Genomic DNA, 20,637 nt, shown 5'->3' on the forward strand with positions numbered 1-20,637 from the left:
CTTCTGTGCGACAATCAAAGCGCAATAAACATTGTGTGTAATCCTATTCAACATAGCAGAATGAAGCACATTGAGATTGATCAACATTTTATACGGCAGAAAGTCGAGATGAAAGAGACAAAACTACAGCATGTTCGAACAGAAGATCAAGTGGCAGACTTGTTTACCAAAGGGTTAACAGCATGTCAATTTTGGCTATTGAAGAGCAAGTTGTACATGATCCAAAATCATGTACAACTTGAGGGAGGGTGTTAAAATAGAGCATGCACATGGATCTGGATCTAGATCCAGATCCATACATATGTCTATTCTTTTAATTATGCAGTTGACGTTTTTTCTCATTAATGGCACTTATGTAATATAAGCGTTATGGTGTAATATTTTAGGCTCCATCTTTGTAAAGGCTATTTAATGACAAGAGATTAGGGTCGGTGGTGTGAAAAAATATTAGCCGCCCCCACCACTATGTATCTCCCTCTCTCTCCAGTTTCTCTGCTTTCTGTTTCCTGTGCAGGCTGAACAGATCCCTCACGAAGTTTTACAAAGTCTTCACGCCAATCACCAAAACTTTGAAGGCATGCTTTTCGAGGCGCTTGATCACACGCCCTTCTTTCTTCAAACCAAAATAAGGAGTCAAAGGTCGGGATGCTCCACAGGACTTGTAATCCCATCACCCATATTGGAAAAGTTTTTATTCATATGTCTAATTATAACTGTCATTTATCAAATGTTTTCCTTGTCCCCAACATTAAAAGGAACCTTGTTTTTGTTTCTAAACTCGTTGATGATACTAATTTCTGCATCATTTTTACTCCTGTTTATGTGAAGGATCGTCACATGAAAAGGATGTTTGTTGAAAGAGAAAGACAAGGAAATATATATCTCTTCAAGGAAAATCCATCAGTCTGTCTCAATCAAGTCGGCTGCCAATTCCACTCTTCTTCTCCTTGTTTTGTGAATGCGTCAAAGTCACATCAGCCAATAGTTTAGCACAGTCGCCTAGCGCATTGTAATAAGAAATTTGTTGAGAGGCTTGTTTCTAGTGGTTTAATTTTTTTGTCTAGTTTGAGTCAAGAGTCAAATAATAAAATCTGTAATAATTGTCAAGTTTCAAAAAGTCATGTACTACCATTTATTTTCATTAATAAAAGAGCTTTTAAATTGTTTAAGATTGTTTATTTTGATGTATGGGGACCAGCTCCCAATGCTTCTTCTTCTGAGAGTCGATATTATATTACTTTTATCGATAACTATTCTAGGTATACTTTGATGTACTTTATGAAGCACAAATATGAAGTTTTTAAAATCTTCAAAACTTTCATTTTGGGGTTCATAACCAGTTCTTCCTGCCTATTCTTAATTTCCAGTGTAACGGTGGGGTTGAGTACTCTTCAAATGACTTTATTGAATACCTTAAGGAAAATAGAGTCAATCGGAGAATATATTGTCCTTGAACTCCTCAACAAAATGGGCTTACTGAGAGAAAACACGGGCATATAGTTTAGAGTGTTCTTACCATGATGCATGAAGGATGTGTCCCTTTTGTTCTCTGGACCGAAGAATTTCATACAACAATCCATATAATTAATATGCGGCCAATGAAGGTGCTTCAGCACAAGTCACTATATTATGAACTATTTGGGCAGCACCCTAATTATGACTATCTAAAGGCTTACGGCTGCACCGGTTATGTTCATATTGATGCGTTATTGAGAACCAAGTTTGACAATAAAGCCTACATTTGCAAGTTCGTTGGATATGTTGATGACTACAAAGGGTGCAGGTGCTATAATGTCGAGAACAGGTGTGTAGTATTTTATAAATTGAATTTTGACATAAAGCATAAGACTCAAAGTGCACAGTCACAGCCACCTCAACGATATCAGCCATGGCTGAATGCTAGTTTGTTTCCCATGGAGCTTGCTGCAGATGATAATGAAGTTAAAAGTGAACATGTTGGTCCAGAAAATCAAATAGAGGAGCAAGACATTACCTAACAGCAAATCAGCAACATAGATAACATATTCAAAGGAATTGTTTACAGCCACAGGGATCAAAATGCTCCACAGGACTGTCTAGAACAGGAAACAATTAAACTGTTGGATGCTCAAAACATCCAAACAGCTAGAAGGTCTGGCAGAGCTCGACATCCTATTGATCGGTGGGTGAATTATGAGAATTTTAGCATTGAGCATCAAGCCTTTTTAATTGTTATCTCCCAACACCAAGAACATCGAACCTATAATCAAGCCTCAAAAAATCCAACAAATGGATTGAAGCTATGAATAAAGAGATGCAAGCATTGTATGAGTGCCAAACTTGGGATGTTGTCAAAAGACCTATAGAAAAGAAAGTAGTTTGGTCAAAGTGGGTTTTTGAAATCAAATACAAACCGGATGGTAGCATAGAAATGTACAAAGCAAGGCTCGTTGCAAAGGGGTTTACTCAAAAGCATGGACTAGATTATAAAGAAACATTCAGCCCGGTTGTGAAAATGACAACTATCAGAGTTATTCTTTCACTAGCACCGGATCATGATTGGTTCTTGACTCAGTTAGATGTTAAAAATGCCTTCCTACATAAAGACATCAAAGAAGAAGTGTACATGAAACAACCACAAGGATACCGTGAAAATGATCCGACCAGTTATGTGTGTAAATTGAATAGGGCCATATATGGGCTAAAACAAGCATCCATCTCATGGTTTGCAAGCTTCTCACTTGAAATCCAAAAACATGGCTTTTGTTGATCTCATCTAGATCATTCCCTTTTTATTTATAAAGGTCAGAACTGGATAACTATGTTACTCAGCTATGTTGATGATATCATAGTTGCATATTAATAAGATTAAGGAGGTGTAGAGTCAGAGATTTAGAACAAAGGACCTAGGAGATCTCAAGTATTTCCTAGGTGTAGAAGTCGATAGGAGAAACAATGCATTAATGTTGACTCAACATAAGTATACAGTTGACTTGCTTACCAAGGCCGGGATGAAAGACTGCAAGCTGATCTTTGACACCAAGTGTGTTGCAGCAGAAACTTGGACGTGATGGAGAGATTTTTTATGACCCCACGAGATATAGGAGCATTGTAGGGATGCTCCAATATGTAACTTTTACTCGCCTTGATGTTTTTTATACGGTAAATCAAGTTTCTCAATTCATGCATTGTCCACACACTAGTCTTGTTGAGGTTGTTAAGAGGACCGTTAGATATCTCAAGGGCACTCTTGGAGATGGACTTTGTTATTAAAAGAGAGACAGAAGGAAGAATATGTTCACAGTTATGGCATTTTTAGATGCGGACTGGGCAAGAGACTCAGATAAACGAAGATCGGTCTCTGGATATTGTATTTTCATCGAGAAAAATCTAGTTTCATGGAGTAGCAAGAAGCAAAAGGCAGTTGCTCGTTCCAGTACTGAGGTTGAATACCGATCAATGGTAGCAACTTCATCCGATATAAACTAGTTCAAGAATTTATTGTTTGATCTAAACCAACAAATACCAAGTTCACTGTTGTTGTATGATAATCAAATTGTGATTAAAATTTCTCTCAATCCAATTCAACACAGAAGAACCAAACATATTGAGATAGATCAACACTTCATCAGAAGCAAGATAGAAAGTGGGGAGATCACAATTCAGGACCAAGTAGCAGACTTGTTTACAAAAGGATTAAGCAAACAACGTTTCTGGTAGTTGAAGAGCAAGTTATCCATGGTTATCGCCATGCACAACTTTAGGGAGGCTATTAAGATGTGACGTTTTGAATCTGGATCTAGATCCAGATTCAGATGTGATCCAAATCTAGATCCAAATTTTCATTTATATATTTTATGTTTCTCTTTTACCCCTTTATTGTGTTTTTAGTTTGTACTATAATCAAGGGCACTCTTGGCATATATTTTATTCTTAATATAAAAGTAACCCACGACCCATGAGAATAGGGTGTGGAGAATATTTTTTTACAACCACTTTTCTTCTCTTTTACCTTGTCTTCTCTCTTGTGAAGATCTAGTGACGTGACCTAAATTTTCAAAAACTCCTGGGAAATTTGTGTTGTATGACTCAGTTCACTTAAGTACAAAGCATTTATTGCATTAATACATTCCTAGCAAAAGAACACTCTGAATGAGTAGAACTCATGAGAATAGAGCTAGAAGCTTTGAAAATAGCAAATACTTGGATTGTTCAAGATATTCCCCTAGGAAAGAAACCTATAAGTTATAAATAGGTGTATAAGGTAAAAACCAAGAGCGATGAAACTCTTGAAAGATACAAAGTCAGATTAGCTGTGAAGGGATATTCTCAAGAATATGACAGATTATGAAGAAACTTTTATCTCAGTGGTTAGGATAACCAAAATTAGGACCTTAGTAGCCTTAGCCTTTGTCAGAAGATGGTTAATATATCAGATGTATGTTAATAATGTATTTCTTAATGAGAATTTGGCTGAAGAAGTTTATATGAAAGCACCACCTAGTATAATTATTCCTAGAGAAAAATCTCTTCGTTTGAATAAAGCCCTTTATAGTCTTAGACAAGCACCGAAAGCTTGTTATGACGAATTTAGTCAAGTTATGATTGATATTGGATTTCAATCTTGTCTGACTGACACAGCTTTGTTTGTTAAGATTTCTGATATAGGTATTATTATTCTCCTCCTCTACATGGACGACATAATCATTACCGGAGGGAACAAACAGGGAGTTGATGAACACATTAAGAAACTTCTCAAGGAGCATCTTGAAATGATTGATTTGGGTTTTTTTTAATATTTTATTGGAATTGAAGTCGATAGGTTATCTATTGACTCAATCTACGCACTCCTGAGGTTGTCAATACTAAGATCAGAATTGATGATGAAGAACCACTTGAAAATCTGACACCATACAGGCAGCTTATCAAGCATTTTCTTATCTTTTAATTACAAGACCTGATATAGTGCATGTAGTTCACGCATCCAGTCAGTTTCAGCATGAACCCACTTCTATTCATATGGGAGCAGTTTTACGTATCATTAGATATATTAAGACTTTTATTTACCAACGAATTTTCTTATATGCTTCTTCATCCTTAGATTTAATTGTTTATATTGATGTTGATTAGAGAGGTGATCCCAATAACTGACACTTAACCACGGATTTTTGTGTTTTCTTAGGTGAATCATTGATCACATGGTAGTGTAAGAATGAGCAGAAGGCTTTGCTCTCTTCGACTAAAGCAGAATACCAATTCATGACTACAACCACTACGGAGGTGATCTAGCACAAAAGATTGTTTGTTGATATGGAGGTTCAAATCAAAAGAGATTCATGAATGTATTGTAAGAGAAAAAGTTTCATCTACACTGCCAACAATCAGATGTTTCATGAGCGTACCAAACATATTGAGATGGAATGTCACTATGTACGAGAGGAGAAACTACAAGGCACTATCGATCTTCTCTATGTTACCTCATAATAACAATTGCCGGATTTCTTTACCAAGCATCTCTTTTTAGATTCCACTCTTTTAGGCAAACTTTTAGTTATCCAATCGTAAGTTTGAGGGGTATTGTTAAATTGTATATATATATAGCATGTGTGTATATATCAGAGTTACCGGAAGCGCCTAGGCATGTGGGGAAGCGCGAAACGGTGTGCTTCCAAAAACCGCATGGAAGCATCTTTTTTTTTGGAAGCACGCTTCCCATAAATGGGAAACACGCTCCCCTTTTATGGGAAACACATTTCCCCCACGCTTCTCCCCTTTTTTATTTTGTATTTTTCCTCTTTGTTCGCTTCCCCCTCGCTTCCTAGGTCGCGAAACGGTTCATGATTCGCTTCTAAGTCGTTCCACGCTTCTCGCTTCCTAAAATTTTGAAAGTGCCTCGCTTCCCGCTTCCCCGATTGGGAACCATGGTGTGTGTGTGTGTGTGTGTGTGTATATATTATAATTAAGTTAGTCTCTTTAAACTAGGTTAGTTTCTTTGTTCTTTCTTTTTCTTTATTTTTAGTTTCATTTGAACTAGTCAAAAGAGTTGTTGGAGCAGATCTGACAGTTCTATTTAGACCCGTTGGACCAGCCCCAATGTCTCTATGAAAGCTCCCGTGATGTGTATAAATAGGGGTGAAACCCCTCTCATAACTTAATGCTTCTTACATGGGTTTGACATTAATAAAATATTGTTTTTATAATTTGTGAGCCTCTTTTGTATGCCCCTTTTGTGGTGAGCCTATTTGTGGCTATTTGTATAACGAAAAAAAAATTTGTTTTGGTTCGGGCCGGATCCGGACCAGACCACCGCCTCTCGCTGTCTTTTAAGACAGCGAGGCAGGCGGGAGGGGGGTTACGAAACCCCCTCACTGCCTCTCGCCCTCTCGTCTCTTCCCGACTCTCTCCCTCTCGCTCGTCCATTGTCGCCGACGCAGGTGACCCGCGGCCATCGGTGACACGCGTACTCTGGCGGGCTTCTCTCCAGCAGCCTCCCCAGGTACGTTCTTTCTCTCTCTCTCTCTCTCTCTCTCTCTCTCTCTCTCTCTCTCTCTCTCTCTCTCTCTCTCTCTCTCTCTCTCTCTCTCATTCCTTCCCCCTCGTTTCTCTGTTACGCAGGGAGGGGAGGGCTGAGCCTCCTCCCTGCTTTCGTACGGCAGGGAAGGGGTCGAGCCCCTCTTACCTGCTTTTGTACGGCAGGGAAGGGGCTGAGCCCTCTTCCTTGCTCTCTGTTATGGCAGGGGAGGGGTCGAGCCCCTCCTCTCTACCCTTTTAGTTGCGCCGGTAGGGGCCATCAGCCCCTGCCTTTCTGTGTGCCAGCAGGGGCCATAGGCCCCTGCCTTTCTGTTTGCCAACAGGGGCCATCGGCCAATGCCTTTTTGGTTTGCCAGCAGGGGCCATAGGCCCCTGCCTTTCTGTGTACCAACAGGGGCCATAGGCCCCTGCCTTTTTGTTTGCCAGCAGGGGCTATCGGCCCCTGACTTTCTGTGTGCCAGCAGGGGCCATAGGCCCCTGCCTTTCTGTTTGCCAGCAAGGGCCATAGGCCCCTGCCTTTTTGGTTTGCCAACTGGGGCCATCGGCCCCTACCTTTTTGCCAGCAGGGGGCCATCAGCCCCTGCCTTTTTACCAGCAAGGGCCATCGGCCCCTGCCTTTCTATTTGCCAGCAGGGGCCGATGGCCCCCTGCCCTTTGTGCGCGAGCCTATACCCTTGGTCGACAGGCCCAGGAAATCTTAGGAAGCTACATCGTAATGGGGACAGATCATTACAATTGTTGGTCTCCAGCGAGGAATTCCTAGTAAATGTGAGTCATCTGCTCGCATTGACTACATCCCTCTTTTGGCAGCAAGGCTCATTTGGCCCTGCCCTATCCTTTTTTCGAGTCAATTGGGACGGTTGGCCTCAGCGCTATGTGTAATACCCGCGATTTTTATCAGATAAATAAACTTAGATTTTAAGTCATTAAGGTGATACAAGAATATTTTATTGTTTTAATTATTTATTCGTAATTGGATCTTGGATAACCTATTTGGATCTTCAATGTTGGATCCCAAATATCCTGTTTAGAACTCTGATATTCCATTCGCATCTTAGATATCGGACCACGAACCTTAAATTGAATATTTAATAATGGATTTTGGTCAAATGGATTGGATTTCTGATAATGGATCCTAATTATCGAGATCAAATTTGATATTGGATCCAGGATGAATGAAGCGGATCAACGAAGTTTAATTCAGATTCTTAATAAGAAAAAATTTATATCAGATCTATAACATTTTAGAGGGGTCTGTAATAGCATATGTGAGGGGTGGATCCACATTACAACATTTGTATCCTGGACCTCGGAGATTCTAATGTTGTATGGATCCAATTAAAATTTTAATGTTGAATCTATAATAATTTGCTGGAATCCATGATTCAGATCCAGGACCCATATCAATTGGGGGTCCATATATATAATCATATACATATATTAGAAATAAATAGATAAATAATAATAGTAATACAATAGTAAACATATATTAAATATATATAAATAATTTTAATAAATTTATGGTTGGATCCATATGGATCCAACTTATGGATCCAGATCGCAAGAGGGACGCGGATCCAACACTCGGTTGGATCTCGGGTCTCGGACTTGGACCCAAGCCGCGCCCCGTGTAAAGAGGTATGAAAAAAAAGGGCCCCTACCCGATAAATCAATTGTTAGGGTTCATTTTTGAACCCTAACTCGTCGTGAGGAATGGCTGGGGAACGAAATGCGCAGCCGCCGATGGCGGGGGGGGGGGGGGGGGGGGGGGGGGCGAGGGGGGGCGGGGGGGGGGGGGGGGGTAACAACCTCCTCCCTCTTCGGGAGGCCACCCTCCTACAAAGGGGGGGGCCCCGAACCCCTCTTCCATCGCTATCTCTTTTCTCTCTCGCGCTCCTCTCTACCTCCCGCACTCTTCCTCTCTCGTCATCGATGTCGCCGCCAGAAACCTCCATGCAACAGTCTCCCCTGTTCGAGCTCGGGTAACATCGCCGCCACCTTCGCTTCTCCTTTTTCCGGCAGCACCACCCAACGACGACCCTCCTCTCGTTCCATTCCATTCTCACATTCGTCGGTGAGCAGGAGTTCGGCTGCACCCAGATTCACGGCAGAACGAGAGGGGAAATCAGCAAACAAGGTAGGTTTTACTGTGATTTCACATATCTACTGAGTTTTCAAGCATGCTTTGGATTTGTCGTAACTCCTAACTCGAAAAATTGGGGTTTTGGGTTGCCGTGAATCCCCAAATCAAAAAATTGGGATTTAGGGTAGGGTTTTACTGTGTTTTTGCATGTGTACTACGTTTCAAGCATGCAATGTGGGTTTCACTGTGATTTTAGTGGATGCCCTAAATTTCAGGTATGTAGTGGGTTTGCCGTGAACCCCAAATCAAGAAAAAAAATAGGGTTAGGTTTGCCGAAAATCCCAGATCTTCGATTTGTGGATTTCGGATTTCTGAAAGTAGGTTTTCTTATGATCTTCATAAGAGTATCCTGTTTTCAAGCATGACATATGTTACTGTTAAAGCTATCAACGTTTATTTTGAGGATTTTCGATTAGGAGGCAAGTTTTCCATGTTTTGCATGATTATCAGTCGTCTACGGGCTGTTTTTATTTCTTTTAATGATCATTTGAATTGCATTTCTATATTGTAATAGCCCAGCAACATGGATTGAGCTTGCGTAGATGTTATAGTGTTTTAAAATGTTGAGGCTGCTATAAAATATATATAAATATAGGGGACGGGTTGTATTATGTATGACTCATGTGTAATTGTTGCATTCGTGCACTCAGTGAAAAAAAAAAAGAAGAAAATTCCCTTAGGTTAACATCGACGAACCCCTATCGTTATTGTGAATTCTTTTTTTTGTTGTTTTGTGTTAACTGACAACAAGAACAGATGGTTACATTTTTGTATTTGTTGATTTTCAGTATTGAGATTTATGGCAATAAAACCGACTGTTGTGTATGCTCCTAAAACAGGGTCTGTGTGCATACATTGTTAAAAGTTTTTGTGAAGTATCGATAACAACAATGCATGTTTGTGTTCTTTTACAAATACTTCTTGTTTCCGGTGTTAAATCCCCTGACAAAGAAAAACAGTTGTTGCAGTCAGTGTCTTCTATATTACATTCAAGGAAAACATATATATATATAACAAAATTTTCATGTTACAAGTAGCCAGTATCTTTTGTGTAAATTCAAAAGAAAAGAAAAAAAAAAAAACATCACTCACTGGAAGGTTCACATAACACGTTTTAATGGTTTTTGGTGTGATAATCTAATGGCTAAAATCAGTGAATTGTATATCCTTCGAAAACATGATTTGTGAACTTTTCTGAACCTGATCTTTCATAACAGAGGGCTAGTTAGTGTGTTTAGTCATTTCACATTCTATGTTGGTCCTATACTAAATGGAAATAGATGTGAAATCCTGTGGTAAGATGAAATTTTATCTTTTCTTTCATTCCAAATTTTTTTTTGTTTGACTTAGATTCAAAACTCTGAATTTATGCTTAGAGGTTCTGACCCTATGTTAGCTTTTTGAGATTTACCTGCGGTTGTTCTTTTTTTTAACAGTTAATGAGTATTAAGTTTTGTTTGAGTTAAGTCACAGCTATTAGTACATTGAGGATACCTATGCATACTGGATAATAAGCATGGAGGATTCATGATACACTGTGTCTGAACTGTATACTGCCACATAAACTGTTGCATAAAAATATATTCCTGTATCGGTTTATTATTGCATTCATTAAACTCATATGTTGATTTTTATGAGATGCTATATCTCTAAAGTTGTAGGATTTATCAATATTATGTAAATCGCTGAATTCCTAGGCCTGAAAAGTGGGAATACCCAACAGAAACTAGAGCTATGAGTATGGATTTCTTACAGATTTTCTTTTGCATAATACATGCTTTTATATTGTACCAAAATCATGTTGTAACAAATGGTAGTTATACATGCATGCAAATGTTTCTAGTTACAAGTTACATTATGTCCTGAAAATACAGGGGTTCTGATTATGCCATAGTTCATGGTCATTATGTTTAACCTTGATTAGTGATCAACATGTAAATAAATATCTCTGAATATATTTCCATTTCAGGGTTGGTATAAGTATATGTCTTGAGTTGTTTGGGAAACCCTGCCTAATGGGCAATATGGGTTGAATACCTGATACGAGTATTTGGGCTATTAGCCTGTGTGTTATGGCAAGAAAAAAAAAATGATGAAAACTTAATCATAAAGGTTGTGCGACCGACCGGTTTAATGGTACCCGGGTCTTGGTACTTTACAGTTTAAAGGTACCAGAGCATTTATAATAATGATCATAATACTGATAAGAAACTTAAATTTAATTCTTGTTGCCCGACTGGTTTAAAAGCACAGGGGCATTCGTGCTTGACTGGTTTAAAGGCACCGGAGCACTTTGGGTGGGTTATGCAATTAATATGACAAAGGATTGGGATTGTTCTGTACACCTTGGTAAAATGACTGAGGGTGGGAATTCTACTGCTGTGGTAGTAGAAGGAAGTTGGGGAAATGCCCTTTACTTCGGGAAATAAATTAAAAGAAAAGATTTACCCACTCAGATTCGGGTTTGCCTTGGAGAGGGTAGGTGGTACAAAACTCCGGGGACATGTGTTTAACTGTTTCGAGCTAAAGTGACTCGTTGGTCCCCAGTCTTCGGAGTTGGGGGGATCCAGACTACCAATATGTCCTACGTGGTAGCTCTTTGTTCTTCTGCAGAAGTTAGGGATGCATCTTGTTTTGGTTTGGCCTTTGGGAGGTTCTCTCGGTCACTGGCCGCTCCCTTGGGATTCCAGTCACAGTTAGAATGTTCGGGTTAATAAAACAACTTTGAATAATATACACCTGAACGTTCTCTTCTGTGATGGTTGTCTTGGCCCGTGTGTACCCGCGGGATAAGAAAAGATAAACATCAATTAGAATATTTTAAGTATCACAGTGATTGGAGTTACTAGGGAGACATGTTTATATTCTTCCAGCATGTTCTGAGCTTGTGATGAAATAAAATACTGAAAGGTGTAGATATGAGATAATTGAATTCATATTGTGGTTGTTACATGACTGATATGCATGTTGCTGCTGTTGCACAATCCGCTTTACTTGCTTATGTATATGCCTGTTATAGTTGTTGCATAGTCTGTTTCACTTACTTTTAAGCATTCAATGGAATCGGTGGCCATGATATATTTAAACGCTGCAAATGATATTACCTTATCATGAAATGAATTTTGTACTTCTGCAATGGTTGATTTGGTCTTGCTAGTGTTCATATATTCTAGCTAAAAACTTAAATTAACAATGTGCAGTAGTTTAGTAAGGTTCATATTTGATTGCTATGCTTTATTGTCCGTAATTAAACAAATCCCTTGCATACTTGTTACTTAGTATATTTGCCAAATTTATAGTAATTTCTACTTAGACGTGCTACTCTAATTCCAATCAATTTACTATTTTCCAGGTAAAGAATATGGTTTATGAGCGGCTGCGGGATGAGGCATTGGATCGAGGTTTTTGGATTTATTGTTCCAGGAATCGCTTGGGTTTATTGTAATTTTTAACTGTTCATATAATTTATAACTCTAATGTTGATTTTCATTGATATTGAAATGAAATAAATGTGTTGGGTTTTCTCTCCACCGTAATGTCTCGAAATGCTTAACCCTATATTATTTCTTGTTTCCGCTGTTATAAAAAAAAAAGTCTTCAAATTTTGGGTTAAAATTTCAGGGCGTTATACTATGTATCAGAGAAGTCGAGTCTTTGCCTTGTTTTTGCTTTTGTCTGGGTTTGCATGTTAATATCGCATATTTGCAGCTACGACGGATCCCACTCGTGCTCCGCGACCCGAGCCGTCAATCTTGTATGTCCGCAGACGTCAGCAAGCTCGTAACCCTCCAAGGTAGAGGAAGATTGCACGGAAGACTTGGATAATTGATTTAAGTTCAATTAAACTAAAAACGACCATTAAATGAATATATATATATATATACAAATATATATATATATATTTATATGAGTATGCACTTCACTCAAGGATGCGGTTTCGCAATCCTTGCCCTTTACCTTCTATCAGTTTTTACTTGTCGTCACGCATCGCGTCGAGATTTAGCGTTGCACTTCTGCTTACTACCTTTACCTTGTCGTTGCGCTCTGCGCCTAGGCTCTTGCTTTTGCATATGTGTTGGTATTGCCTTGCTATAGCAGATGGCATGCAGGTTCTTGCTCTTTGCGTATGCCTTAAAGGCCTCCTCGTGGAGGATGCAAGGGGCATTTACCACTCTCCCTCTTGCGACAAGAGTTTAGTCGGGAGCGAGTGACACATCCTCGTCTAAGGAGAGGGATACCTCGCAAGGATCATAGCTCTTAGTGTGCGCAGTCCTGCAGAGTCGACTTGAGATTTAGGGAGCTACGCAAAAGCATCAAAGACTGCTCCAAATCGAAGCATTTGGATTGAAGTGACTGACTGGTTTTGCTCGCCTTTTTGGCATATCTCGAGTGATCCCGAATTGAGGGTTCGAGCAAACTTCTTAGCGGGTGTTCTATTGAGAAACAAGTATCCCGTCTATAGAGGTCGATATCGAGTCATGCGAGACATGTAGATACCCCGATAGCGGATGTGATTCGAGATAATCACATGCATAATGTTAGCACAAGGTACTGATGTTTCAAAAGATAAAGTAAAGTAGATAAACTTTACATCTTTGTGAAACACTCCTGTTGAGGCTTCTATTGAGGAGCTATACCCCCTTCATCCTAGAGTACTTGTAGTCGTGCACGACACGTCTAATACTACGATGATCGGATGAGACGGTCGTGCGACCTCGAACAGTGTTAAATGCACAATGTTGTAATCATATAAATAGCCTCACATTCGCCTTCACAGGCAAGATGCTCGAGTGGTTTGAAGACCACAACATAGGATGGGTCGTTAGTTAAGCAACCCCTAACGCACCCATTCGCTTCTTGTTGTTCTGTCAAGAGAGAGGACAGAGCAGTACAAAAAATTCAATGGACAGGTTGTTAACAACCACCCTACGGGCAATGATCTGGCTTCCTCAGTCATTGGAGTTAGGGGAAAGGGGCTACAATAGTTAGTTCAACACTTCTGCAGAAGTTAGATGTATCTGTGGCACTGCTTTTCAGCCTCTGGGGAATCCTCTCTCGGCTAAAGTCGTCCCCTTTGGAGCAGACTCAACTAGCTATTCGGGTTATTGAAAATACATAGAATAACAGACGCCCGAACTAGTCTTAGTTGTTTCTACGTTTTGCATGTGCGTACCTGCAGGCCAGTAATATCGGAACATAAAGTCTGTTCATATTGGTTGTTGGGTCGTGAGACTCGCTTGCACTACTGATTCGCTTGCACTACCGATTCGCTTGCACTACTGATTCACTTACACTATTGACTCGTTTGCACTACTGACACGCTTGCACTACTTATTCGTTTGCATTACTTATTCGCTTGCACTACTTGTTTGCTTGCACTACTTGTTCGATTGCACTACTTACGCGTTTGCACTAGTTATCTGCGTGCATTGCTTACCTGTTTAACTGCATATCTGCTTTAAACTGCGTAACCTACTGAATTAAATTTACATAATTCAGTTCCTTGTAGTCTCTCTTGTGCACCTACTAGTTTTTCGCGAAACTAACTCATTCTTTGGGTACAGGTGATGATTAGGTACACCACAAGCGATGGCGCGATGGCAAGATGGCTCCAAGATGTCCTTCTTGCTGCTCTTAGCTCGCGTCCTATTGTTTGGGGTTTTGTAACGGATTTTCCTTGAGATATCCGAATTTTGTGCTATTTGGAGAACTTCTTAAATGAAAGTGGGTTTTTTTCCAAGTGTTTGCAAGTAGCATGGGTTGTGCGTTTTGGTTCCTTTAGCTAACGCGCCCAAAGTTGTCAGCTTACTTTTCTGAAATTAACAAAAGTATAGTCTTCCGCTGATTTCGTAAACCATCTCTGAGATGAAGAGATTCATTTTTAGTCTCTTGTCTGTTTTTCTGAAATGTTTGCAAGTTTGAAATTTTGGGGCGTTACACTTTGTGTGTTCATTTTGGTAATTTGGTGGATCTTGTTGTGGCTCTTTTGCGTGTCTACTTTGGTGATTTGGTGGACTTTGTTGGAAGCTCTCATTTCCTTACAGCCTTCATATCAGGATTACATGTTTTGAATACGATGTTACAATTCTTTATTATTATTCTGGTTATAGAAATTCACAATGATCAACGATGTTACGATTCTTTGTTATTATTCTGGTTATAGGATTACATGTTTTGAATACGATGTTACAATTATTTGTTATTATTCTGGTTATAGAAATTCACAATGATCAATGATGACTTTTATGACATGCTCCTGCTATGTCACAGGGCATCGCCAACTAGGTGTCGCACCCGCACCCGATGTGGTCAACCTGACCCTGGGTGCAATCAACGCACCCAAGATCATTTATGTCCAACTTTTGGACTTGATATATATATATATATATATATATATATATATACATATATAATTTTTTATATTTTTGCCGCACACCCGCACTGCACCCGCACCCATGTGACATAGTGCTCCTGCATTTGCATAACTGAAAGAACATTAAGCAAAAAAAAAGTGCAAGATGGCAGCCAACATACTACCAAGTTCGCGTTGTTTCCTAATCTAGAATACCCCTTCCACACCCCCCCCCAACCCAAAAAGGAAAAAACCAAAACATGAAACAAGAACAAAATTAGTAGCAATAGTAGTTACAGAAAGGACAATAATCAATATCTAAAAACTCTAGAAAAAGAAATGCTGTTGAAGTACTCTAAAATCATCAAGGTACAAAGCTCAATTACCAACAGATGATGCCCAAAAGCATATGAATTTTCTCAGTATAAGCAACAGAAAAAAAATACCAAGTTGAATGTACTCACTATATTTAAGCTCACAACATACAGAGGGGCATCAAAGAAAGCAACACCATTCAACTCAGTACCGCTCCACTTATGTAAGATGATTTTAGGACCAGAAGCTATCAGCAAATGACCTTGAAGCGAAGCTAAAGCAGAAATGGCTCCCTTTAATTCTTTTGAGTAAACCTCCACAGCCTGGAAATTAATGTGGTCAGTGATATGGTAATAGAAACTAAAAAAAATAAAGATATCAGTTGGTAAAATTCATGTCAATACCCAGTTCTGATTATTATCATTATTTTTCCCAATAGAAAATAACAATATACGCCCTCTTGCTGCTACATCCTCCCCTTGCACATATGCAGTTCCAATGGCCAAAAGTGTTTCATTCTCCTTCGTTGAAGTATTCTTGAAGAACAAAAAATATATATAATTAAAAGAAAGGTGTGGGATAAAAGTATGAACAACTAAAATCTTCAACAAAAACTGCACAAGAAATGAGAGACCATTAAAAAGGGAAAAAAAACTTGTAGATGTGAACCCACTTACAAATAATGTCACCATGCGCACAGTGAGTGCATTTTCAGAAGTTTGCATTGGAATCACAGCCCTCGCTTCCCAAGGGCCACCAGATTTTTCTGGTTCCAAAATGCGCACCTCAAATTCATCTACTGCATAGGATCTATGTAACTCCTCAGAACTGAGGTTATCATGCTCTGTCTGCTGGCTAGCCTCTTGATCAACCAGGCAGGAAAGAACGTGTTTTAATGGCTTCAAATTCTGAATAACAAACAAATGGTCAAAATGTGATCAAATATCAAACAATGTTGCAGAAGCATGTGAAATCAAAACAAGTTTAGCAACAAATTATTAAGTTCTGCAATCACCATCATCAGTACAGGAGGAAAAATCATGATTAAATATCACAGAAGCAACACAATTTAAGACGTGTTATGAGTGACAATAGTGACCAATTCAAAAAAATGAAACTTTCACTAAAGGAGATTCAGAAACAAGCACACCAATGATGGGCACAAAAAAGATGGAAAAAAAAGAAAAAAGAATTGCATCTTGATAGAATGGTAGCAAAACAAAAAGAATGGACCAAAAATCATTATAGATCCCTACTTTCTGCACATCCAAGAATTTAGAGTAAGAGTGCAAAAAATTGACATTTGCTTGATTTTCTCCCAATGGTAAACTAAGCACAAGCTCTTGAACCTCCTGAGGGAAGAAATTGCATAAATGTAAAATTCAAAAAAAAAAAAAGTGGAGCAGAACATGTAGAAGACTAAAAATACCTACAGGGAGTTTGAGATTCAGATATATGCTAACTAGTCAACAGTATTACTTCCTTGCCTTATACAAACTATATTTCAAACTATAAATGTGGCTGCTTGATCAACCAAACAACAGGGCAAAGAAGGGTGATTATTCCATGGGCTCTCTTAAGCATATGCAAAAGACTGATCCTCTATATGCATTTTGTCATTATACTTGAAATCTTGGGCATGAGTATATCTTGTGAACAATTTTGGCTAATTTGAGCCTCCCCAAACTTAGTGTTTATTGAAAAGTATACACATGTGAAGCAGTGTTAATACAAAACTATCAGAAAAAGGATACATTCAATTTAAGTATACAAAAAAGCCTGACTAGAGGAAGAAACATGACAATGAGGTACCTCTTAGAGATGGCGTTAATATGTGCATTGTATGCAAGGGAGTAGTCTTGTCATTTATGACTCATAGAGGTGTGTTGCATTTTATTATCATGCTTGAGGGCATTATTGTAATCTACCTATCTCAATAACATAAAAAAGGTGTGACCTAGGGTGAGGGCACAATCCAAGCTTATCTTTCCCATCTATTCTTTTTAAAGTAAACTGCAGGAATGCTTACCGAGGCAGCAGATTTGTCATGGTATCAGAGCCCAGGAAAGGGTAAGTCCCCATTCTCATCAAGGCTGATTGATCTTCTGTTTTAAAATCCCTCTTCTTTCTCTTTCATCAAAGTCTCCTTTTGCTTCTCTTTTTCTCTAATTATTCGTGTCTTTCTTTCTAGTTTTATTTCCTCTATATCGGGCACTATTCTCTTTGCCTGCACATATTCAGATCTCCTTTTGGATCTATTCAGATCTCTTGTTGGGTCGTTTCAAAACAAAAAAAGAGGGACAAAATAAAGATCGTGACTCTCTTTTTTCTCATATATATTTGCATTGATTAATCTGGAGGAAGTCTGTTTGTGATATCACCTGCTGACCCCATCATCCTGATCTGACGACCACCACCACAGCCTGTTATTATCAGTTCTTGTTTTCTGTTCTTTCTGCTATTATCGTTCTTCTTAGTCGTTATTGTTCTTTCAACAAAAAAAGGTTGATGTCATCATCTGACTGTCCTTTTCTTTCCTGCATTCAATTCTCATCTAGCTTTTCTTGGTGTTTATTTTTTTTTCATTGTTTTGATCATCATATTATACTCATCGTGTCTTCATCCAATCCCCTCAATTTGTCGTTCTTGGGTAAGCTTGTTACTGATAAACAAAATGATTCAAACTTCATCACCTGGAAAAAGCAAATCATCCCCTTTATCAGCAGCCACGGTATGACGGGGCACCATGGTGGTACTGAATCTGCACCCCAGAATTTGTGTACAAGGTTGGAGGAGATGGTAAAGATGGGATAACAAAGACTACTTTGGCAAAAAATCTATATTACGTTTCATGGCGAAAAAACGTCTAGGTTGTGGTCACATACATCACAGCCACACTTTCTCAGGATGTTCTCTTGCATATTCCCACAGGTGCGACCTCCCGCCTTCTCTCTCCAGTCCCTGTCGGAGCAGTGTGACCCCACAGGTACTCTCTCTCTCTCTCTCTCTCTCTCTCTCTCTCTCTCTCTCTGGTTTGGCCGACCGGAGGGTGTTGCCCCTCCTGTCGGTGCCTTCTTTTCCAGCCTCCGCCACGTGCCCTCCTCTTTTCTGGCCCGCAGGTAGGGGCGCAGCCCCTGCATCCTTCTTTTCTCCAGCCAGTGGGCAGGGGCACAGCCGCTGCCCGCCCTCTCCTTTTTGGCTTACGGGCAAGGGTGCATGTAAAACCCTAATTTTTTTCGAAAAAGAATAAATAAATTTGGACCCAGGTCAGACCAGGACCCGTAATCCATTAGGGTTATAAGCGGTTGTCGCGAGGGTTTTAAACCCTCGCCTTTTTCTTTTCTCCCCCGTAGCCGCCCTGTTTCCCTCCTCTCCTTCCTCACTAGAAAAGGAAATTCTGATGGGGTTTCCCGTTTCACCCCACTCGAGCTCTTTAAAAAGAACGCAGAGGGGAGGGAGGGCTCTCACCCCTGCACCCCTCCTCCTCTCCCTCTCACTCTCTCCCTCGGCCTCATCTTTCCGCCAAAGGAAGCCACGACCTTCGCCAGCGACCCTGCTCTGTCCGGCGTGCATAGCCGACGTCGCCGCCCCTCGGCAAATCTTCCCTGATGTCTGTCGACGACATCCTTGTGTACAACCAAGCCCCAACGATCGTCGCCCTCTTCGCAGACCTCCCCTCAGCAACCCCCCAACGAGCCTGACGCTCGCCCCTCCCTCGTCTCTGCTTTCTCTCTCGTCCCCCTCTATGTTGCATCTCTGATGAGCCCCTGCGCGCGAGCTTTCCCCGACAACAGCCGTCACCAGCGATCTTAAAGGTAAGCATCGAGCCTTTTCTCTCTCCCTCTGTCTTCCCCTTATTTTCTTCCTCTACTTCTTCGTTTTCCTCTGGTTGTCGGAGGGCCGACAGGAGGCCAACAGCCCCTGTCCTACCTTCCCCCTCTCCCTGTGCTTGCCAGAAGGCCGGCAGGTGGCCGGCGGCCCCTGCCACGCCTTCCACCTCCTTCTCTTGTCTTTCGTATCGTCTGGTAGAAGGGACGACACCCCCTACCCTTATTTCGGTCATTCGACAAGAAGGCAGTGCCCCTGTACCCTGGTTTTTCCATTCGACAGGGGAGCGACGCCCCTTGCCAAGGTTCTGATCATCGAATAGGAAGTGTCGCCCCCTGTTCTTCTGTTCCAATCACCAGACAGGGGGTCAACACCCCTTGTCTCCTTGTCTAGCTTTCAGACATGGGGGTTGACGCCCCCTGCTTCCTATTTGGTATCAATCTGAGGGCACCTACCCTGTCGCACCCTTCGTTCCTGTGCCCTCTCACACCCTGCCGCCTCTCTGAATTCTGCAGGCAGGGGCACGCCCCTGCCGCCTCTCTTTTTTCGTTGGCAGGGGCAATTCCCCTACCTTATTTCTGTTTTCGGTAGGACCAACTGGCTCTCTTCTTGTCTGCCCAGAGCAGTTAGTGCACGTCACCTTGTGTTGGGACTTGGCAAGCTCGAATCCCAGCAGTATAGTTGTATAGCTGGTAGGGGTTGCTTAACATCAGCCTTCGTGTTAGCCGGTTAGGTCAGGGCTCGCCAGGTTATCGAGCCCACATGCATGCCGCCCTTACTTCCACTGCATGGGGCAACCCTGACTTGGTCAAAACTTCTTGTATGTTAATTATCACCTTTATTTGTTTACAGATTTGTGCAACAAAGCACGCTCGCCCCCGCGTCAATTTTGAGGTACGAGTCTCTTCTTTTGACATAAGTGAGAAATCGAATACTGATTCAATTCTCATGCTATACCATGATCAAAAACCATGGTAAAAGAGTAGATCTATGTGATCACTCTAAGATATACGAAAGATGATCTATGGATCCCTTTCCATGCATGTGTTTTTTACTCTTTTCATCTTTCAAAAACAAAAATTTTGTATATATTTATTTCTGTGCTAGAACAGAATTTTTGAGTAATGCATATGCATCCGTTTAATGCCTAGTTCTCGTGGGTATTGATTCCTATGGGTGAATCATGTCATGGACTAAATAAATGCATGAAACTATATGTTGAAATTATGGTGTATGCATGGTATTTTTTAGAAAAAAAATGTGTGTAATGATGTGCTCGCTGAAAACAGTGAATATATATGCATTGTGGAATAAGCATACACAAGTGGCTTAGTGATTTTGTTAGACTTATGAACGTGCATATGATTTTTTTTTGATACTGTCATATGTGAATGTAACCATGTTTAATCTCTGCATATTTAAGCATTAAATCTGTAAAAACATGTATGTGCAACCTTGAGAACAATTACAGTGTGTTCATTATGGAACC

The 20,637-nt window shown here is 40.3% G+C and overlaps 1 protein-coding gene across 1 annotated transcript in view; it reads right to left on the bottom strand.

The window, feature by feature from the left end:
* Positions 1–20,637, bottom strand: part of CPSF160 (cleavage and polyadenylation specificity factor 160) — a 233,504-nt gene that overhangs the window by 57,615 nt on the left and 155,252 nt on the right. The window contains exons 21-23 of the mRNA XM_090015979.1: positions 15,998–16,228; positions 15,725–15,856; positions 15,470–15,643 (exon numbers count right to left, since the gene is read on the bottom strand). Coding sequence (XP_089872105.1) covers positions 15,470–15,643; positions 15,725–15,856; positions 15,998–16,228 — 537 coding nt within the window. The remainder of the gene's footprint in view (positions 1–15,469; positions 15,644–15,724; positions 15,857–15,997; positions 16,229–20,637) is intronic.

The sequence above is a fragment of the Nuphar pumila genome, chromosome 8 (assembly GCF_984573655.1).
Source record: "Nuphar pumila chromosome 8, dmNupPumi1.hap1.1, whole genome shotgun sequence".
Taxonomy (NCBI): domain Eukaryota; kingdom Viridiplantae; phylum Streptophyta; class Magnoliopsida; order Nymphaeales; family Nymphaeaceae; genus Nuphar; species Nuphar pumila.